Source organism: Trachurus japonicus, chromosome 22 (genome assembly GCF_045865225.1).
Source record: "Trachurus japonicus isolate A0001 chromosome 22, Traja_1.0".
In the NCBI taxonomy this organism is placed as follows: domain Eukaryota; kingdom Metazoa; phylum Chordata; class Actinopteri; order Carangiformes; family Carangidae; genus Trachurus; species Trachurus japonicus.
Window position 1 is genome coordinate 5300155 of NC_140928.1, and position 13131 is coordinate 5313285.

Here is a 13131-nt window from a genome sequence, read left to right on the forward strand (position 1 = left end):
ATGTGGAGATGGATGAGAAGGGGGGTAGGGGGGATGGGAAGGGGGAATATACCTGGAAGCACCGTCAGCCAAGCAGAGTGGAAAGCAAAGCCGATAGAGTTCCCTGCCAGACAAGTGTACTCGCCCGCATCCTCGTAAGACACATTGGTCAAGAGGAGAACCTCAAGCTCCTTATCTGTAGTGTTAATACCGGCCGTCTGTGGAGGAGGAGAGAGGTATAAGAAAGAGGAGAGAGAAGAGAAAGAGAGAGAGAGAGAAGAGATATCATGAGCCCAAAAGCTTCTTAGAAGAAACACCAAATAAAACCCTGGAGGGGAAAAAAAGGACAGAGTGAAGATATGAAGGAGGCAGCAGTAATGTTTTTTTTTTTTTCCTGCTGCTGCTGCTGATCGTCCCACCACCAAGACCTGAAAAATGAAAAAAACACCCAAAGCAGCGACCGTCACCCTGCTGCGAGAGAGAGAGAGAGAAGCTTTTGATGGTTCAACCTGAGGCCACGACGGGCAAAGCAAAACTCACACATTTTAATTTCTATATATTATAAATCCACTTTTTTTTAAGGTCCTGGCAGGTAAAAAAAAAAAAATTCACAATACAAAAGAAGTCAGAAACAGAACAGAAATGGAACCTGATTAATTTAAGGTGGAGGGAAAAAGTTACGTTGCATCATCGGCACCTGTGGGTTTAAAGTTTACCCGACGCTAAAAGCAAAGCAGATCCTTCAACCACTGCAACATCTTGTCTGAAAAAGGTAACGACAAGTGTGACGGCAGCAAACGTGGACGCAAACTGATAAATTTCCTTTGTTTAAACCTAAATATGATTTGTTTTCTTTGTTTTGTTTTTTTTTCCCCCAGGGATCTATTCTCGGTCCCTTTTTAGTTAAAATTTTTAATGAACTCAAATTAACCATCTGCTTATGGTTTCTCATACTCAACATGAAGATCTGACTACTACCCTGTTGTTGCAGGTGCTGTTTTATAAAAACAACTATGAACAAAAGTTTACCTGACGCTATACAGTAGCAAAGCGGATCCTTCCACCACCGCAACATCTTGTCTGAAAAGGTAACGACAAGTGTGATGGCAGCAAACGTGGACGCGAAATGAGAAATTTCCTTTGTTTAAACCTAAATATGATATTTGTTTCCTTTGGTTTTTTGATTTTTTTCCCCTCTAGGTGTACCCCAGGGATCTATTCTGGGTCCCTTTTTAGTTTAATTTAAGGTTTTTAATGAACTCAAATTAACCACCTGCTTATGGTTTCTCATACTCAACATGAAGATCTGACTACTACCCTGTTGTTGTTGCAGCTGCTGTTTGATAAAAACAACTATGAACCCCTCCCTGCCTGCTAAAAGATTCACTCTGGTTTCTTCTAAATAACCTTGAAATTACTCAAAAAGGCAGTTGTGGCTTTTCCCCCTCTTTGACTAATAGTTGGTGTTATGACCAGTAGGGGAGACTGTTTCAAATCCAGTATCTGATGTGGCTTGGGAGGGGACGGGGTGTGTGTGTCTATGTGTGTGTGTGTGTGTGTGTGTGTGTGTGTGTGTGACTCTGGTTCCCAAGGCCTCAGTAATGAACAGTGACATCCAGACCGAGCCATGAATCACGCTCCCGCTGCATGCTTTCATATAAAAGCACATTAATACAGCTGGAGAATGCACTCCCGGGGAAATCAATGCCAGTCTATATGAGTGTGTGTGTGTTTGTGTGTGTGAAGGTGTGAGGGTGAAGCTTCTGAAGCCGTTGCAGTAATTAAAGGTATGATATTGTTCTTCGTTATCGATCGGGGAGGGAAGACAAAGTGGCGCTCTGTGTTAAATGGATGATACCTACCAGCTACAAACAGAATGAGAGCATTTAAACTCAGAAGTGTGCGTGTGTGTTTGTGTGTGTTTATATCTATGTATCTATGTGTGTGTGTGCAGTGTTTGTCCTCTTATAGCCAAAGCCAGTAAGCCAATAAAACCCACAACCAAGCGAAGCCCTGCAGAGAGGAGGAAGAGGAGGAGACCCAGCATCAGAGGTGAAGGTGGCTCAGGTGGATTGTTTTTTACCTGCGTTGTGAATCTGAAGCCAGAACGCGTTCTCTGACTTCCCTACAAAGTTGGAGGCGCGACACCAGTACTTCCCGGCGTCTCGCTCTGTCACATTGGACAGTTTCAACTTACTGTGGGCCTCAGTGTGATTACTGACCACACTCTGTGGAGAGGGGGGAGAATCGAGAGGCACAGTGAGGCCTTTACAACACACAGACACACACTTTTACCATCCTATTTTGTTCATGTCCTTTCCGCTTTATTTTGTTATTTTATGTTTGTTGTTACTGTCAATTGTTGTTCTGCCTCTATTGTTTTTTGGTTGTAAACTTGTGTTCTTGTTCAAACAAAAACATTTGGTCCCCAAAAAAATAAACAGATACACAATAGAAAATGACAAAACAAAGCTTTTGTACTCAGTGTTTATCTGTTGAAGCTCAAACTTCTGCTTCACACTTGTTTGTTTCAGTAAAATAGTTACTAGAAGATAAAAGTTTAATTTCATTGCTGACGAGTAAGAGATGCAAAAAAAAAAATCAATAATTCTCATGCGTCTCACGGTTAGATCCAGATCCAGGAGGTGGATAGCTTAGCTTATAGCATCCATACAGTACACATTTCTGTTTGAGTACAGATTAAAGGTTTATTTTTATATTTAAAAAGCTATTTCTGTCCTTTCCCCAAGCATTTATTTATTATTCCATAAAGTAAAACCAGAATGTTGAGCCTTTATTTGTGTTTGACTGTTTTACTTTTGCTTTGTAAAACTGGACAAACACACACACAAACACATAGACAGACAAACACACACAAAGACACGCAATGCAGTGTACTGAAGCCGTCTGTCTGAGCAGATTAAAGCATCACAACGTCAACCCTTTCAAATCTCACACACAAACGCACACAAAAACACACACATTCACACTGTACATCGCAGTAACACATGCTGACGATCGGTATATTAAAGGCATTTCAGTGTGTCAATCTTCACACACACACACACACACACACACACACACACACACACACACACATGTTCTCACACACACACACAGCCTATGACAGGCTCTCCAGCAGAGCGGCTGCTGATGAATAATTAAATGGGCAAAGCACATAAAGGGGAAAACATATCATGTTTTATGGTTAATGCTTAATGAACATCCAGGGCCCGGCTCCAGACGACCCCCCTCCCCCCGCCCCCCTCCCCTCCCCTCTCTCTCTCTCTCTCTCCACGCCGGGCAAGTCGCTCATCGTTAACTCTTTTTCCAGGCATCAAACGAGTGATTCAGGCGTTTCTCAAACAGACACACACACATACACATACAGTACATACATACAAAAAAAAAGGAAAAATCTTGCATGACCCCCTACACCCCCTCCTCCCTCCTCCCTCGGCTGTATTTAACTCCTACAGTCGATACCACACATGCAACGTCGCAAAGAGTTTGAATGAACTGTGGTGGGGCCAGAAAAAGAGAGAGAGACATAGACAGACACATAGAGAAAGAGAGAGAGAGAGGCACACTCAGATCTCAGTAAATACTGTTTCAATTATGTGGTAGTCGAAAATAGAGCGTGGAGCCGCGGTCTGGGCTGTCAGGCTCACTCTACCCCCCCTTCTCTTTCTTTCTTTCTTTCTTTCTTTTGGCCTGTCTCTCTTCTCTCCTCTCCTCCTCTCGCTCTTTCTCTCCCGCCTTCATCTCTCCATCTCACCCCCATCCCTCCCCCAGTCTGTCACCTCCATATTCTCTCCTTTCAGACGGGATCCCGTGACAGTGACGACGGCGGCGGCAGCAGCAGAGTGTTGTGTTGATATCATGTTTGAGAGCTGCAGACGGTTTTTCTGCTGACGTCCACGAACACGACGACGACGGTGGCGGCATCAACACAAACATCTCACGTCTCTGTTTTCTTAAAACACTGTCATAGAAGGCTACATTTGTTATTTTATTATCACGTCTTCTGCAAAGAGGTAATTAAAGTTTAAATACTAGACAACATTTAAAGGTTGGGTCTGGAGTTTTGTGCCCAAAAATAAACGTCAGACTTAGCTTATACAAATGAAATCTGTCTTAATTTTGGTCTTTTGCTTTGTTTTGTTGTGCACGTGGACGTTTCTGGGCGGAGAGCGAGAGAGTCTGTGTTTTCTCTCCAGCCAATGACGGAGCTCAGGTGAAGCTATGTGCAGCAGAGTAGGAGGCTCAGGGCTGCTAGCCGCACTAGCTGTCTCTGATGCTAACGAGTGCTAGCATGTCTCTCTCTCTCTCTCTCTCTCTCTCTCTCTCTCAGCAGCAGCAGTCAGGACCACAAAGAAAAAGAAATACAGTCTGAGTGAAGCGCTGAAGGCGCGGACCGATTCCCGACCGTCACGACAACTAAAGCCTCGACAGGTAACAAGTATTAGGGCTGTTGTGGGGAGCTAGCTCGATGCTAACTTCGGCTAGTGGTAGCGGTTAGCATCCGCCGCTAACACCGTCTTCCCAGCTCACCACAACGGCATAACAACATAACATCGGAGGCTTCGCAGTTTGAATGTTTTGTTTACAAACTGCAATGAACAAAACTCCAGACTCTACTTTTAATGAATGAGAAATATTATGTGACCTTTAGATGAAGCCAAGCTAAGCTACGCTAAGCTAAGAGGCCGTGCAGATGTGCGAGTGGTAATAATCTTCTCATCTCACTCTTGGCAGGAAAGTGAATAAATGTATTTTAAACGACTCCTTTAAGTTTCTGTAACGTCACCTCTCTCAGCTCTTCTTGTGTTTTCATTGATCTTTTTTTTGCCTCCTCGTGAAAAACCGCAAAAATAATTTAACTATCACCGTCGATTTTGGTCGTAATATGCAACAAATCCAACCTTCTTCTCTCTTCTTATAAATGATTTAGACATGATTGGAAAGTTGAAGTTCTGGGAGAGAGTGGGGATGGTTATTAATCTGAATCTGTGAACACGCTCCGGTCTGGGTATCATTGTTTTTCACCCGTCTCTCCAGGAACTAGACCGAGCCGACGACGATGTTACATATTCCACGTCTCTCACCCTCCATCTTCACCAACCACTCTGTCCCACATTCTCTCTCTCTTCCTGCTGACTTTGCCCTTCCTTGTGTTCCTCCACTCATTTTTTCCATGGCTTTTTTGGGTGCCTCTTCCCTCTTTCCTCTCCTCCTCTCTCCTCCACCTCCTCCTCCTCCTTCTCCTCCAAACCACGCGACGCAGCACATCTGACGGCAGCGGCGGTTAACAGAGCCCGTCTCTCTCTCTCTCTCTCTCTTTGCCGCCACCACAGCAGTTAACTTAGTCCAAACCAGATGTTTTTATTCCCTCGCTCTCTCTAGAGGCAAAAAAACAGAAGAGGGAGGAGGAGGAGGAGGTGGAGGAGAGGGAGGCAAATGAGAAAGCAAAAGGCCTTCTCCGTCTTGTTTTTTTATTTTTTATATATCCCGATGGGAGTCTTCCTCTTTTCACCCCAAATAAAATGAAAAAAACAAAAAAGCACACGCCTCACAGAGGGTTTAGGGTGTTGTCCTCTCTGGGGGGAGGAATTCCTGCTGCTCTGTTCTTGAACTTCTGCTGCGAACTGAGACCTCCACGCTGCGTTCACTTAACCCTCGTGTGAATAATAAAAACCACTTTATAAAATGCAACAAGATGCACAATCACAACAAAAAAGAGCTCTTTGAAAGATACAGTCAGTGACCGACGCACCCGGAGATACAGGTGAGGTCAGATTTGCATTCAATTCACGTCTAAAATGAGTTCATTCCCAAATATTGACAGGATGAAAACCTGTGCTTCATATTCACTGATTTAATATTTTATTTATTCATTCATCTGTTGATCTATATCTGTTATTTTGTTTTTCTGCCGTTCTGCAGTTTTTTTTTTCTTAATCTGCTCACCGAACCTTGAGAGTTGAGTGGTTGTCAATCATCACGAAGCAAAAGATAAAAACTGCAGCCATCAGGGCCGTGGACATTAAACCTTTAAAAGCTTACACACATCAGCTTGTGTTTTGATTTTATGTTGAGATTGTTGATATGAAGAAGAAGAAGTTCAATATTTTTTTTCTTTTCTCTGATGCTCCATGATGAATATAGATTTCAAAACCTTGTTTAGTGTTTACTGTCACTCACAAAGTAGATTAAATAAATGAAAACACATTTAATTTGGAATAACACGGCTTGATACTGAAAAGTTAAGATCTATCTCAGTTATAATGAATGGGTAGATAATTATATTTTTGTTTTTTGTTTTTTTTTACACCTGTGCATGATTTTCTTCTCGTGTTTAATCATTTCTAAATTGTTCAGATTCATAATGTTGCTGATGTGATAAATTTGCTTTATTGACCTCACTGCCCCAATTTCTATATAATTAAAGCTTCATTATTACTTCAGGCGTCGTGTAACAAATGTCATGAGCTATTCATCACCTGAAAGGATCAACACAAATCCCCCTTTAATTATGATTCAATTGAATTTGATCCACCTTATCCGAGCTGTCAATCATCATCCCTCAGGCCAACACTGGACTTAAAAAATAAATAAATAAAAAATCTACTGTCGCTGCATCGTCTCTTTGAGTTTTAGTAGTCGAGGCTGCAGCGGTGCAGGTGCCACACTGTGACTTACAGTGATATCATTACGTTAATGAGCGTGCGCTGCAGAAAGTCCATAATGGAGTTGCGGTGCTGCAGGAAGGAGCCTGTGGGCCCTAGTGCACACTCACCTGCTGTACAGTAAAAACTCATTAAATAAGACATTTAGGAGAGATTAATTACGAGTCAAATTATCACAGGCTGAAATCGACTCGCGGCGAAACTCTGCTGAGACCGGGACTCATTAGAGAGCACTGGGGGCTGCACACACACACACACACACACACACACACTACATACACTACACACACACAGAAACACACACCTTCAGGACGTTGACGTAGGGGATGCCGTCGTTGCTGTAGCGGCTGCCGTTGACCTCGATGTGTTTGAGCCACTGGATGTGCGGCTGGGCGTCGCTGTAAACCTTACAGTGAAACTCCACGTCGCTGCCCACTTCCACCGTCTGATTGGCTGGAAGTCCGGCCTGGAGGATCGGCCTATGAGGGGAGCGCTCTGGAGGAGGAAGAGGAAGAGGAAGAGGAGGAGAGGAGTCATTAGCACGGAAATGATGGATTTTTTTTTTTTAGACCACTTGTGAATGTTAATTTATTCGTTGTTTACACAGAAGCAGAAGTGAACGTAAACGCTCCGGCGGTGGCGGTGTTTACCTAACACATCCAGCTGGTAGGTGTGGGTGATGGAGCCGTACTTGTTCTGAACCACGCAGGTGTAGTTGCCCCGGTCCGATGGCACGGCGCTCTCCATCACCAGGCTCCACTGCTGGTGTCTCAGCTGAGGGAGAGAAGGAAAGGATGAGGGGGGAGAGTTAGTATAAGACATTACAACGCAGGATGTCGAACCTGTTTGAAGAAATGTCAGGGAGAGTTCGTCGAGTCAAATATTCATTCACGATTATTCTCATGTGTGAGCTCAAACTTTATTTACAATCTGTTCAAAACACAAGAAAAGACAAAAGAAAAGAAGGTGAAATCACAGCCGGTAGAAACAGGCTCAAACTGACGGAGCGGCTCCGGTCCACACAGAAGCGTCAGATCTGTTTCTCGCTTTGATATCCTCTGGTATAAAACATCACAGACAGGAGCGCGCCGTGTTTACCGAGGTGCAACCCCCCCCCCCCTCCTCCCTCCCTGTTTAAAATGGTAACACAACAACTTAAAGCTCCTTTTTTTATTAATTGCACGCAGCTTGATGCAGAGCAGACGTGATTAGCAGAAAACAATCTCCTGACGTGGTGTAAACGTCCTGATGGGAAACAGTCCCGGTGCCCACAACAGCAGCAGCAGCAGCAGCAGCAGCAGCAGCAGCAGCAGCAGCAGCAGCAGCAGCAGCTCCATGTAGCAGTGAGATGAAAGCAGCAGAGAGGAGTCTGATCTGATGAGGTGTGTGTCTCTGCTGCACAGTTTGGGTTTCAACTCATAACGAAACGACCCAACAGATCCAGCAAAGTTCAGAGACAGTGACTTGTAGACCGCAGTTTGGTGAGGTCAGAGGATTTGTGCACAATGCGAAAACGCGCGGTCACTAAAGCTAAAGTCAAGCTTAGCACCGAGGTCACAGAGGAGACGGGACGAGCTGGAAAGACTCTGAGGACTTTGTATTTAAAGAAAAGTGCAAAACTGTTTGAGAGATTCGTTGAAGATGCTGCAAACAGAGACACAGAACCTGCAGCCGACTGGTCTGAGGGAGAAGACAGAGGACAGGAGACCAATATGAAGACCATATCTGAGGACTCTGGGGTGTGCATGAGGCTCCTAGTGATGCAGGAGGAAGACTACAGTCACACTGTCTTTTAAGTGCTGAATGCTGCAGAAGAGGAAATGCAGAAGAACTTGACTACAGAGATGAAAGTTCACTGATGGAAAGCAGGCTGCACCTTCTTTGCATCGTACACGCCACTCAAAACAAATATAAGCGGCTAAACAATGACGACAAGAAGTGTCAGAGCAGGACAACACAAGAACAACAAAGGTCTGAGTTCAACCACTTGACATGATGATATGAGGAGGATTTGAAACAGGATTATTTCCATGAGTGAGAGGAGTTAAAACGCTGCAGCGAGGCAGAATCTGTGTTTTTTCTTTTTTTTTTTCTTTGCACCTCTGAAATTAGCTCCACTGTGCCAGTCACACACACAAAAAAAAAACAAAAAAAAGAAATCCCTGGAGAGTGGAGAAGGGTAAAGTTTAGTGTAGTAATTCAAGCCAGGTGTGGCTGGATGGCAGCAGCAGCAGACAGACAGATACTAACTTGACAGATTCAGAAGCCGGGGAGGCGGAGCTGGGCACGGCGAGGCGAGAACAGAGAACCTGCTACGCATCGATAGGCAGGAGTCTCCACGGGCCAAGAGGGACGACCTCCCGTCTTAAGTGGAAACATGCGCTGCTCCAGCACCGCCGCCGCCGCTCTGCTGCTGCTGCTCACTGCTGCACAAAGTGAACTCCTCCGAAAGAGGTCAGAGTTACTAAAAGACGGCAGCGACTAGCGAGTGATGTCAACAAGGAGTTCTTTTCAGGGTGGAACACTTAACATCACCTGCGTAGGAAAATGTGCCGACCCAGAGAAGGGCTGAGTGTTTTCACAAACGTTTAACCCCACGCATTTTAGGCAACGGGCGCCAGCCATTCACACAATGTATATATTTGTAGGTCGAGGATCACACTTCTCCTCCTCCTCCTCCTCCTCCTCCCTCTGTCTCCTCAACTCTCTCTCTCTCCTTCTTGGAGGCGCATGCGGAAAATAATGTAACAGTGTAAATATTATGCCTGTGTGTGCTTTTTGCAGTTGCATGGTAACATAGACCAGGCTGCCTGCTCGACGCTGGCAAATGGTTTTTCAGAGCGGCTGGCTCCACCCCGTCTATCTACCCCCCATCCCCCCTCCCCTCCTCCTCCTCCTCCTCCTCCTCCTCAGAGCCGAGGAGTCAAACTGAAGTCAATGGCTGCTCTCATGAGCAGATGAGTGACGCCTTGTGCTGCGGTCGCCGAGTAGAGAAGAGGAGGAGGAGGAGGAGGAGGAGAAAAAAAGCTGCAATGCACAGGGAGTTCAGCTAAAAGGTGGCAAAATATGAGCACAAGTCGCAAATCTGCAGAGAGAGAGAGAGAGAGACCACCAACAGAAACTAAAAGTCTTATTTACCTCCTTGTTTCTTAATGAGCAGGGAAAGTACCACTGCTTAGACTCTGTGCTTCTGTTTCTTTGAAGTGTTTTCATCTTGGATGGAGACTTTTTTTCCTCTCCTTCTTCTCAGATTCAGATATTACAGTCCATTTTTTTTACTATACTGTGCATGTTTCTGATTTCATACTCTCACAGCTCCTGAGCAGGTAAAAAAAAAAGAAAAAAAAAAAAGTCGATTATCTCGTCACATCAATCACAGCAAAAGTTTCAGCTTGATCGGACATGAATCCCTGCAGAGGCGCATGTAATGCTAATTAAACCTGGCAGCATGAAAAGCCCATAAACTGGAGATTAAGAGAGTGATAACCTGTTGTGGAAACTTTAATTGTTTCAGTTTGCTTTTATCTTTTATTTTAGGGCAGCAACAAATTCAGCTTTTTTTTTTGTCTAAAAGAAGAAATGTTCTTGCACATCTACACATGCACTGCTGCTTTAACTTATAATGGCAAATGGTAGAAAACTAGAATACACTTCATATACATCAAGATCAGCAGGTAAAAGCAGTTTTTTGTTTCAGTTATTCCAACTTTTACGTTGCAGATTGTGTGTTTGCATTATCCAAGTGTGCAGATACTTTCCTTTTTTTTTTTTTTTTTTACACGATTGTGTGTTTTTGAAACTTATTGAATGGCTGCAGTTCACTCTTTTCCTCACTGAGCGCTGTGCAGGTGACAGGTGTGTTTACAGGATGACATCACAGCTCAGAAACGTCAGCAGCAGAAAATTAAGCAGCAAATTAAACTTTTTTTCTCTTCTTCTTCTCTCCACTGCCGACAAAAGCCTGATGTTTGAGCGTCTTACAGTAATTGGTTCTTTAACCAGTGGAAACGGGGGCTGCAGTAATAATATATAATTGTCTTTAACTCGACTCATTAATTATACTATTACATTATGTTTTGCTGGCGGGGAACAGTGGCATATTCAGTCATTTTTCTAATACTGGACTTGGCTGTTAATCGCTGCACAGAGTGTGAAGAACAGTTTCATTGTTAATGGTTATCCTAAGCCCTGAGTGACATTTCTACTTTAATTTCTCTCCCCCCTCCACCTCTCTCTCTCTCTCTTTCTCTGGCACATTTAATTATTTTCTCCCATACATGCCACTTGCTTTTTATGACCGTGTTACACTGGCTAACCCCTGTTGAACCTGCAGCATTAGTCAGGAAACGTGATAATCCCATCCATCCCAATCATGCCAGATTCCAAACAGAATTAAATTATTAAGGAGCTTACATTAGAGTCATACGAGGCTTTAAAGGTTTTAGGGCTTTGGCCGTGGACCTACAGAAGGGCACAAGCCATGGGAATGGACAGGGAGCTTTGCACTGCAAGAAGTGTGCACGTGAAAGGAGGCTCGGGGCTCGGATTTGTCTTCAATTCAGCATTTTGTGCTTGAAATATCTTGGGACAAATAAAGTAATCTCCCTTATTTGAAGATGTCTTTGCCTTTCAGAGACGCTGCCATGGAAAACAGTGGAGTTACTTCACCACAGCTGGCAGAGTCCTTCAGTTATTTTAATCAAAACAAGAATCCGGGACGTCGCTGCCAACTTAACCTAACTTAAAGGCGAACTCTGCGAAGATGCATGCGGACATTTTTTGCAGTGTGGCAGTTGTCTGAGAAAACACAGGAAGCGCTGCTCCCTTTATAGTCCAAACTCCTCCGTCTTCACCTCGCAAAATAGCCCTGTCAGAACCAGCGGGGGCTAGTTACCAGAATTTATGACTGTGTCAGAGCGGACCAGTGGCCCGGATCTGCGCTACCGTCTAATTTGACCCACAGAGAAACGGCGGAGACAGATAGAGGCGGCCCGGAGGGGGTTTGCTATTAAACCGGGGAAAGTTTGTTGGTCTGCTGACTGCGGAGCTCGACTTTACACGCCACTGCATCAAAACAAGAGGAGACAATATTGTATCAGTGGATGTTTGAGTGTTAACAGGAAGGAAAGAAACAAAAAAAAGGCCTAAAAAAACCCCAAATTAATAGGATAATCAGTCTTTTGATACGTGGATAAGGCAACAGGGGAGAGAGAGGAGTGAATGACCGCGGCAGGTCTTAAATTAAAAAAAAAAAAAGGCCAAAAATAATCTTGCAAAGTGTAGAAATTCCTCCGCGGCGGCGCTGCAGGGACTCACAATCCAGGCTGTGTTAAAATCTGCACTGGAAAAACAAGGATTTAAAGTGCTTAAAGTCTTAAAAAGTAACAGTGTGGAGCCAGTTTAAGGGCCGCACGCTGGAAACCTGTCAAAACAGGGATTGAAAAATCAGTTAAGCGCCGAGGAGCCGAACCTGAGACACAATCATTACATTGTCGACTTTTGTCTCGCTTGTGCCGCTGCAGTTTAGAATGAGCACAATAACCCCCCCTCCTCTCCTCTCCAGCCATATGTGGGCAGCACAGACACACAACTGCATTGGTTTTGCCTGTCAAAGCCTCAATAGGCCGGGGACACGCCCTCTGATGGCTCAATAGAGAGCTGGCCTTTGACCTCTAGGCTCTAGCCCCCATCCCATAATGGAGGAGGCTCCGAGCTCCACAGTTGTCTGGTGAAGACGCAGCACAAAGCTCCAACACCCCCTCTCTCCAGCCCCTCGCCCCCTCAGCTGGATTTTTACTTTCCATTTTTACAAAACGAGCCACGATCACGTCCGATTTACCGTTTCATTTACCTTCAACAAAACCAGCGTTTAGTTCTCCGTGTTGCGTCTCAATAGACGAACAAAGTCTCAACGTCCTCCAACGGCCTCATGGGAAAGAAAACAGAGGAGAGGATGTTTAGATAGAAACCTACAGGTGTGTAGGAGTGGATGTTTAAAGAGATCTGACTCTCTTCACACTGCAGCTGCTGATAGAAAATAAATTTTACTGGATAGAGAAACTCTCAGACTATAACAAACCACTGAAAAACAGATTCTTTTCAGCAGCTTTAGACGCACAAAGAAGATGACTTTCTGCAGCGCATTCAACACATCTGTCAATACCACAACAACACAGTCTCCCTATGGAGCCTATTTAAACTGCACAAGTGACACTACAGTGGGTCTGAATGCACAGACTGTGTGGGAGTCTTCAGAAGAAGCACCTGCTGCTTTACTTGCAGCGGAGGATGTGGCGATTTTAAAAAGTTCACATCACTGGTGAAACAGTGAGTCGTGCACGAGAGCAACAGCAGCTCCACAAATCAAACAGAGGCTCCTCCAGGAAACCATTAGTCTGGATGCTGCAGATGGTGTGGCTTGAGATTTAACTTCTGCAACAATCACAGAAATATAGAATTAATA

The 13131-nt window shown here is 44.5% G+C and overlaps 1 protein-coding gene across 8 annotated transcripts in view; it reads right to left on the bottom strand.

Moving 5' to 3' along the window:
* fgfr3 (fibroblast growth factor receptor 3) overlaps positions 1 to 13131 on the bottom strand; it is an 84600-nt gene that overhangs the window by 18062 nt on the left and 53407 nt on the right. For 5 of the 8 annotated variants that reach the window (XM_085766911.1, XM_085766910.1, XM_085766907.1 and 2 more), the window contains exons 5-7: positions 7319 to 7442; positions 6973 to 7163; positions 53 to 197 (exon numbers count right to left, since the gene is read on the bottom strand). In XM_085766911.1, coding sequence (XP_085623037.1) covers positions 53 to 197; positions 6973 to 7163; positions 7319 to 7442 — 460 coding nt within the window. Of the gene's footprint in view, positions 1 to 52; positions 198 to 2062; positions 2208 to 6972; positions 7164 to 7318; positions 7443 to 13131 lie in introns of all 8 variants that reach the window. The other 3 variants (XM_085766912.1, XM_085766909.1, XM_085766906.1) reach the window with 1 other exon arrangement.